Source organism: Glandiceps talaboti, chromosome 17, assembly GCF_964340395.1.
Source record: "Glandiceps talaboti chromosome 17, keGlaTala1.1, whole genome shotgun sequence".
NCBI lineage: Eukaryota > Metazoa > Hemichordata > Enteropneusta > Spengelidae > Glandiceps > Glandiceps talaboti.
In genome coordinates, this window is record NC_135565.1 from 2,122,728 (window position 1) to 2,132,500 (window position 9,773).

Here is a 9,773-nt window from a genome sequence, read left to right on the forward strand (position 1 = left end):
AATCCGAGTTTTACCGAGCATTAAGTATATCCCATAGTTCCGTGCGGTTCTTTAAAAAGAGGCGCGTCCTATTCAAGATGGCGGACAGTGCCCTAGAAAGTAAGTAGTGTATAGTGTACCGAATGTAGTGTGCATACGTGTAAAGTACTTGGTAATTTTCTAATAATTAAGGAATGCAATTCTAGCTCTTAATGTTTCCTCTCAGAATTTCTACTTTCATGGTCATTTGTAACATCGCAAAATTACGAAAATAAGAATAGTGCTTTAAAAAGTTGGCGTACAAAATACAGACAGTGAGGCAGCGATGAAAACTAGAGTACAGCACAACCGCAACGTTGCTGATAATTATCGAACACATTATACACATTATATATCATTATTCATTTTTGCCGTTAATTTAGTCTAATTCAATGCACACATTTAGTTTGTTTTCAATAATGACTGGTATTTCCACCGACACAGTTTTTCAAAATCTTGCATTGTTGTGACTCTGTGAGGGGAATGGAATATAGATCATTTTGTGTTGTCTATTTACTAAATAATACTATCGATGATTTCAAATATTATCGATAACCCTGGAGCGCCCCCCCCCCCCCCTCCACACAATACCTATACTCAACCGCACATACAAACATCTCCGGTTTAGACATTAATGCAATAATCTAATGAAATGCTAAGAACAATGATAGAGAAATGTGGTCTAGTATGTACATGTACTACGAGGATGGTACTACGGTATGTATAGGGTAAGAGTTCACATACTAGTCTATCCTGTTTGAAATATATATATTGCTAGTACCATAAATTTGATATCGAAAATTTGTAAGATAACTCACATTATATCATGTATTTGACTGCAGAAATGTGTTATTGATGGTTTCTAGACACCTGGACCCTTTGCCATCTCGACCCTCTATTGGAATGGTACTGGACATCTCGACCCTCACACCCTGGTCCTTTCGTCCCCTTTGATAGAAGCTTTCACAAAATAATTTAAACACATATATTTTAAGTAACGGTATGGATATACACGCTAATAAATTATTGTTAAGATGCTTCATGATCATCCAATGTAATAGGCCGTTGTGTTGTTGCAATGCATGTGTTGGCTTCGACTCCGAGTAACCAGCATGTCAATGAGTTCAACCGTATTACAAAATAATTCATGTTTCAGTACATTTATACCACAGCTGCCATGCAAAGATATGTTAGTTTGATATTTTGAGCGGGGTCGAAATGACCAGGGTGTGAGGGTCGAGATGACTAGGGTCGACCCAATAGAGGGTTGAGATAACGGGGGTCGAGATGGCAAAGGGTCCAGGTATCCTACTTCCTTATTGATACATGTATGTTATATAGGGCCTAAACAATTGTTTGGTTCTGGTTACCGGTTCCAGTTACAAATGTTGGTCCCACCTTGTTTTTCACTGCTGACTCTAAACATTTTATTATTTATTTGGTAACAACAAGTAAAATCACAAAATCTGGGAAGTCTTTTTAGAAATAGTGGATGTGGAAACTGACATCAAATTAAAAAGACAATATACAATATAAAACTGTTCTTCCAAACTGTAATGGGTGTACATCCGATGGAAAGAAACCAATAACACAGAAACCATATGGAAAGCAATGGAAAACATAACTATCTGAACTAGACACTTACAAGTTACACATGAAAAAAGTAGAAAATAAAAATCTACCTACACCACCTATTCTAAAATTGAACATAATCGGAACCACAAACTTTCTTTAGACCCAAAAACCTAAAATATGAGATGTACATTGCATTTAAATAATGAAGGAAGTCTGTAAGGTCAGTGTGCCCTCTAAGCCAATTTGACACTCCACTCACTGATGTACACAACATTGATTGTGCACCAAAATATGGTGTTCCCCTATTTCTTACTATGTGGTGACACAAGAAATGCCAGTATTTCTCACTTTGACTCAGAACAATAAAATTTGGCTGTCATTAGAGGGCACACTGGTTCTTATCATAACCCTCTGAGTGTGTGACATGTCAAATACACAGGGATGTAGCTCGGTATACAGAGATGTAGATAAGTACTGGTAGTCAGGTGTACAGAAATGTAGATAAGTGCTGGTTGTCAGGTATACAGAGATGTAGATAAGTGCTGGTTGTCAGGTATACAGGGATGTAGAAAAGTGCTGGTTGTCAGGTGTACAGAGATGTAGATAAGTACTGGTTGTCAGGTGTACAGGGATGTAGATAAGTGCTGGTTGTTGGGTATACAGAGATGTAGATAAGTGCTGGTTGTCAGGTATACAGAGATGTAGATAAGTGCTGGTTGTTGGGTATACAGAGATGTAGATAAGTGCTGGTTGTCAGGTATACAGAGATGTAGATAAGTGCTGGTTGTCAGGTGTACAGAGATGTAGATAAGTGCTGGTTGTCAGGTGTATAGAGATGTAGATAAGTGCTGGTTGTCAGGTATACAGAGATGTAGATAAGTGCTGGTTGTTGGGTATACAGAGATGTAGATAAGTGCTGGTTGTCAGGTATACAGAGATGTAGATAAGTGCTGGTTGTCAGGTGTACAGAAATGTAGATAAGTACTGGTTGTCAGGTGTACAGAGATGTAGATAAGTACTGGTTGTCAGGTGTATAGAGATGTAGATAAGTGCTGGTTGTTGGGTATACAGAGATGTAGATAAGTGCTGGTTGTCAGGTATACAGAAATGTAGATAAGTGCTGGTTGTTGGGTATACAGAGATGTAGATAAGTGCTGGTTGTCAGGTATACAGAGATGTAGATAAGTACTGGTAGTCAGCTAAAAACTCCAGAATTTGTCAGCTAATTAGTCACCGCCAGACGAAGTCCGGACAAAGACTTATGGATTGGGTTCCGTTCGTCCGTCCGTCCGTCCAGAGCCGTTTCTTGGAGATGCCTTTACCGATTTTTTTCAAACTTAGTACAGGGGCAACATACTATGGCATACATATGAACGTTAATTTCTTTCATGATACATAACTCAGACATGCTTGAACAGATCTCATCCAAAGTTGGTATTAGGACAGTGTTCTATGACATACATGTGCATATTCATTGTTGTCGTGATACGATCCAATATGTAGATAACTTATCTACATATTGTTTGCGAATTTTCCATGTCCAAAGCCATAACTCAGACATGCTTGAACAGATCTCATTCAAAGTTGGTATTAGGACAGTGTTCTTTGACATACATGTGCATATCCATTTTTTGGCACAGTTTTCATGTTCCTTAAAACCCAATCATAGCGGGGACTATGTCATTCTCAATGACTTGTTTATGTTTTAAAATGTCTGTGTCAATCACTATTCATTTTACAGTCTTGTAAATATTACCCCTAACTTTTCCAATTTTTTCAATTTTTTCCACTACTTTTAAAATTTGTTAAGTTTTCTGTGACATTTATTCATTATCTTATGTAGGTAGTTCAGCAGAGGCCCTCATCAGTCTGAAGAGTTCGGGTCAAAGTTCACCCAGTACATACAGGAGGGTAAGTAAGGTCAAAGTTCACCCAGTACATTGTTTACATTTGTATTTGTATTGGTAGCATATTCATCTAGAGTAAATGGTTATTTACCTGGTTTATTTTGGCTGAATCATTTGACATTCCTCACATGTGAATGGTTCAATGATGCAGACTTTGGCTGAATCATTTGACATTCCTCACATGTGAATGGTTCAATGATGCAGACTTTGACTGAATCATTTGACATTCCTCACATGTGAATGGTTCAATGATGCAGACTTGTCATATGAACTCAAGAGGGTTTTATATAATTATACTAGCGTACATCATTTTAGGTGAGGGTTATTGCAGCAAACACATTGTAAAGGAAGCCATTGAGAGCAAACAGCTACATCTATTCACTTACAGGGGTATGGAGATGGAAATACCAGTAGTATGCAGTCATAGAACAAATCAGTGTCATTGAATTGTATACAATAACAGTTGAAGAAGGCTGAGTGATTGCACACTGAATATTCATGAGAGCTCTTTTACATTTGGCACCCATAATTTATGTAAATATCTCTATTTCATGGAGTAGCACAAACACTTGAAGTGCTACAGCTTCATTGATTAGAAATTGGCTATTATACATGTACATGTATGGAAGGCAAGTCTGGTAAAATCAGTCTGACAAACCATGGCAAGGTTTTGTATTGACCCACTTTTGTAAAATCACATTGGTATTTTCTCACTTAGTTATCATAGTTGTGTTACTACATAGTGTAGTACCTTAATTAAAATCTCACACTTATTTATTTTTATCAAACAGACAGGAAGAGACAGAAAACGAAATCGACGTCTAGAAGACTATGCAGACATGACGTCAGTGTTGACTAAATCACCAAGGAAACCATCAAAAGTCATCCCTTCTACCTCCACCTCATCGCCAGTAAGTTACAAAAAACAATTAAAAGTTGTATCCTGAAACAATATTGTGTGACTCAAACAAAATCTTACAATAATTGCTACATTTCATCATCTGGCTCGACTTGAAATCTTACTAACTTGACGTATGATACATGTACATCATTTTTATACAGCCATCCGTGATTGGCTTAGATTGTGTCACATGGTATGTACTATTGACCCATAGTGACCTCAATTTGCATACCAAGTGAAATATTCATTTTCTATTTTCCCTGGGGCATTATTACTGAGACTAGTTCTACCAGTCATTTTCTTTCACTCTGGAAAGAATACGTGCCTGAAAATGTGATGTGTTACAATGTATATACCACTTATTGCCTTGTCTTATTTGGGTGCTATTACACATCATATTACCCTGTGATGTGTTATATACCACTTATTTCCTTGTCTTATTTAGGTGCAATTACACATCATATTACCCTGTGATGTGTTATAGACCACTTATTGCCTTGTCTTATTTGGGTGCAATTACACATCATATTACCCTGTGATGTGTTATAGACCACTTATTGCCTTGTCTAATTTGGGTGCAATTACACATCATATTACCCTGTGATGTGTTATAGACCACTTATTTCCTTGTCTTATTTGGGTGCTATTACACATCATATTACCCTGTGATGTGTAATAGACCACTTATTGCCTTGTCTTATTTGGGTGCTATTACACATCATATTACCCTGTGATGTGTTATAGACCACTTATTTCCTTGTCTTATTTGGGTGCTATTAAACATCATATTACCCTGTGATGTGTAATAGACCACTTATTTCCTTGTCTTATTTGGGTGCTATTACACATCATATTACCCCGCGTGCTGTTACATGTATGTAGCAACTTGGCTTTCAGCATTGGGAAATATTTTCTGCATAACAGCCCTTGGGGTGATAGACATATACTCATGCTCTCATGGCCAGGCAATAACTGTATAATATTGACTTTGCATTAAATTTCATTATCATACTGTAATGATTTAGTGATGATGTGCTGTAATTTAGGTTTACGATACAACGGTAGTTTTATTTAGCATTATTGCGCATTGTGTATACGTTACATGTACACACTGTGCACTTGATAATTATTATCACTGGCATGGACCTTTAGTGGCACATTGTGCATAAATTACATGTACACACTGTGCACTTGATAATTATTACCACTGGCTGCCAGGCATGGACCTTTATTGGCACAATGGCCCTTTATACATCCAGAACTTGTTGGCGAGTATAAAATCCATTACAGCCTCTGTAAGTGCATAGGATTAAAGCATTTATTTTGCAATCACTATCCTACCAGGTCCCCAGTTATAAAATTGGGTTGACCGGGACACAAACATATATAAAGTCTTGCCTAAGAACTTACTTATTCAGAAAAAATGGCAGTGGAGCGGCTGGAGCTGCAACATGCAACCTGCAGTCTGCAGATTCCAAGCCATTCACTCTACATGCAACCTGCAGTCTGCAGATTCCAAGCCATTCACTCTACATGCAACCTGTAGTCTGCAGATTCCAAGCCATTCACTCTACATGTAACCTGCAGTCTGCAGATTCCAAGCCATTCACTCTACATGCAACCTGCAGTCTGCAGATTCCAAGCCATTCACTCTACATGTAACCTGCAGTCTGCAGATTCCAAGCCATTCACTCTACATGTATCATTCAACCATTAAACTCCATTGGTATCTCGCACAAAGAAAGTATATCCAGACAATGAAATGCAGTATTACTGAACATTTTTAGATAGATTTATATGTCTAACATGGAGATGAATTGGAGAAGATAGGCTTGCTGTGCATGTCTGTAACAGGAGATAGGCTTGCATGTCTGTAACAGGAGATAGGCTTGCATGTCTGTAACAGGAGATAGGCTTGCATGTCTGTAACAGGAGATAGGCTTGCATGTCTGTAACAGGAGATAGGCTTGCATGTCTGTAACAGGAGATAGGCTGGCATGTCTGTAACAGGAGATAGGCTTGCATGTCTGTAACGGGAGTTGATACAATGTAGGCTTGTGTGACATTGTCCCACAACAGATCTTACAAGTTACATTGTACATGTATGTTGTTTACAGCGTTTACCTACCCCAATGAGTACACCAGACAGTTAACACAGATCTTACATTGTATGTTGTTTACAGCATTTACCTACCCCAATGAGTACACCAGACAGTTAACACAGATCTTAAATTGTATGTTGTTTACAGCCTTTACCTACCCCAATGAGTACACCAGACAGTTAACACAGATCTTAAATTGTATGTTGTTTACAGCTTTTACCTACCCCAATGAGTACACCAGACAGTTAACATAGATCTTACATTGTATGTTGTTTACAGCATTTACCTACCCCAATGAGTACACCAGACAGTTAACACAGATCTTAAATTGTATGTTGTTTACAGCGTTTACCTACCCCAATGAGTACACCAGACAAAAGGGCAGCTCAGAAGATAGGTGCTAGGTTAAAGAATCTTCTCAAGTTACCCAAGGCATACAAATGGTGTATTTATGAATGGTTCTATTCTAATGTAGACAGGTAGGCTATACTCAAATTATGCCTCAGGTTAATTGAAGCTTCAGTGTGCTAAGATAGACCTAAACTAAAACCGTTGTGACACAATGTGGTATATTACACAAGTGGATGATAGCAGATCATATGTTGTGTGAATCTATTCACCCTGTGATCAAGATAGTGTAAACATTGGAAGTCCAAAAACACTACACTACAAGTTAAACTTTATGGAACTCTGTGATGCCTCCCTACTGAATAATGTAAATAAACCAACATCCATTCAGTATCTTATCACTGTTGTATAAAAGTTATAATGTGTTGTGGAAATAGTAATAGTCTGTGTCAATCTTAGTAAAGTAAACTCTCAATTACCGGAGTTATAACACAGGGTAAAGGACCAATGATCAATTTTGTACTCGCGATTTTCCGGATTTCTAATATTATTTTCTGTATATTTCAAATAAAGTTTGAAATACTGTTTCCTCTTACTGTTTTTTTTCTATTTCCTACCTGATATCATTGTCTTATCTGAGTTTTTATCAGCTTTGCATTAATTAGCTTGCTAGAACAAACTCACTATTAACTCTCAATTACCAGTGTTATAGTTTGTGTCTATCTTAGTAAAGTAAACTTCCAACTACCAGTGTTATAGTTTGTGTCTATCTTAGTAAAGTAAACTTCCAACTACCAGAGTTATAATCTGTGTCTGTCTTAGTAAAGTGAACTCTCAGTTACCAGAGTTATAGTTTGTGTCTATCTTAGTAAAGTAAACTCTCAATTACCAGAGTTATAGTTTGTGTCTATCTTAGTAAAGTGAACTCCCAACTACCAGAGTTATAGTTTGTGTCTATCTTAGTAAAGTGAACTCCCAACTACCAGAGTTATAGTTTGTGTCTATCTTAGTAAAGTAAACTCTCAATTACCAGAGTTATAGTTTGTGTCTATCTTAGTAAAGTAAACTCTCAGTTACCAGTTTATTTTTGTGAAATGGGATTTTTGTTGTAAAAGTTGTAAAAGCTGAGAATTGACAAGAGTTTATCTTTCTATTGGTTTGATGAATCATAATAAAACCATGTTAGAATAATATTTATTAAATTTCCTACAAATATATAACACAGTAATACCAAATGTGGAAATATTAGTATAGCCCTCCTACAAATATATATAACACAGTAATACCAAATGTGGAAATATTAGTATAGCCCTCCTACAAATATATAACACAGTAATACCAAATGTGGAAATATTAGTATAGCCCTCCTACAAATATATAACACAGTAATACCAAATGTGGAAATATTAGTATAGCCCTATAAATATATATAACACAGTAATACCAAATGTGTAATTCTTCAAAACATTTTGACAAAATTGGCCCTAGCAACCATGACCACGCCCTTAGCAACAACCAAATGGCAGTATATTTTCGTCAAATAACATCATCTGGTAGGCAAAAAATGTATGCAAATACCCTAGCGACCATGACCATGCCCATAGCAACAGCCTAACGGTCGTGTATTTCACAGATAACAGGAATTGATAGACAATTGAATATACATTCAAACAATGTATGTAAATTTGCCTAGCAACAAGACCACACCCATAGCAACAGCCAAATAATCACGTATATTGCAAAGATGACAATAGGAATAGAAAGACAAATGAATAAACATTCAAAAATATATGCAAATGTGCCTAGCAACAAGACCACGCCCATAGCAACAACCAAATGATCACATATATTGCGAAGATAACAGGAATAGAAAGACAAATAAACAAACATTCAAAAAATGTTTGCAAGTGTGCCTAGCAACAAGACCACGCCCATAGCAACAGCCAAATGATCACATATGTTGCGAAGATAACGGGGATTAATAGACAATTGAATAAACATTCAAAGTAGAAAGACAAATAAACAAACATTCAAAAAATGTTTGCAAGTGTGCCTAGCAACAAGACCACGCCCATAGCAACAGCCAAATGATCACATATGTTGCGAAGATAACGGGGATTAATAGACAATTGAATAAACATTCAAAATATGTATGTAAATATGCCTAGCAACAAGACCACGCCCATAGCAACAGCCAAATGATCACGTTTATTGCAAAGATAATATCAGGAATTCATACACAAGTGAAAATAAACATACAAAAATGTATGCAAATATATCTAACAACATGACCACGCCCATAGCAACAGCCATAGCATATAGCATATATCACAAAGATAGCAACATGGTTGGATAGGCAACTGGATAGTCATTCAGCAAATGAACACTTATTGTTAGCATGGACTACCATATGGATAAACATTTTTAAAATCTGTACAGTTGTGCTACAACGCCATTGGCAGTATTTTTTCATGATCCAAAATTAACAATGTTTTCTATCAATTACTTGTTTTCTAGACCATTGTTTGAAGGAGAAAATGACTTCTGTGTTTGTTTACGTGAAAACTTTCCACAATTGAAAACCAGGAAGTTGACGAGAAGTGAATGGTGTATGATCAGGAGACTTATGGGCAAACCAAGAAGGTAATACAACTAATGACATGAAGCATTGATGAACAGAACCTGGTACAAACAGGGAAAGTAAACAACTTGGTACAGCATGTAAAATACATTTTGTCGTCTAAACTCAAAGTCAGTAGTCTTTTTGGGTTGATAGTAATTCAGTTCTATTGCAATGTCACCTGCCTATAAACAAGAGGATAGTTTAGTGATAGAAATGTACATTTGTTACATAGATACATATACTATAATATATATGTTTGCGTAGTGATAGAAATGTACATTTGTTACATAGATACATAT

General features: G+C 36.6%; 1 protein-coding gene across 1 annotated transcript in view; it reads left to right on the forward strand.

The window, feature by feature from the left end:
- Positions 1 to 77: 77 nt before the first annotated feature.
- LOC144448335 (protein lin-9 homolog) overlaps positions 78 to 9,773 on the forward strand; it is a 29,267-nt gene continuing 19,571 nt past the window's right edge. The window contains exons 1-5 of the mRNA XM_078138539.1: positions 78 to 99; positions 3,437 to 3,504; positions 4,292 to 4,411; positions 6,849 to 6,982; positions 9,369 to 9,494. Of these exons, the coding sequence (XP_077994665.1) occupies positions 78 to 99; positions 3,437 to 3,504; positions 4,292 to 4,411; positions 6,849 to 6,982; positions 9,369 to 9,494 (470 nt within the window). The remainder of the gene's footprint in view (positions 100 to 3,436; positions 3,505 to 4,291; positions 4,412 to 6,848; positions 6,983 to 9,368; positions 9,495 to 9,773) is intronic.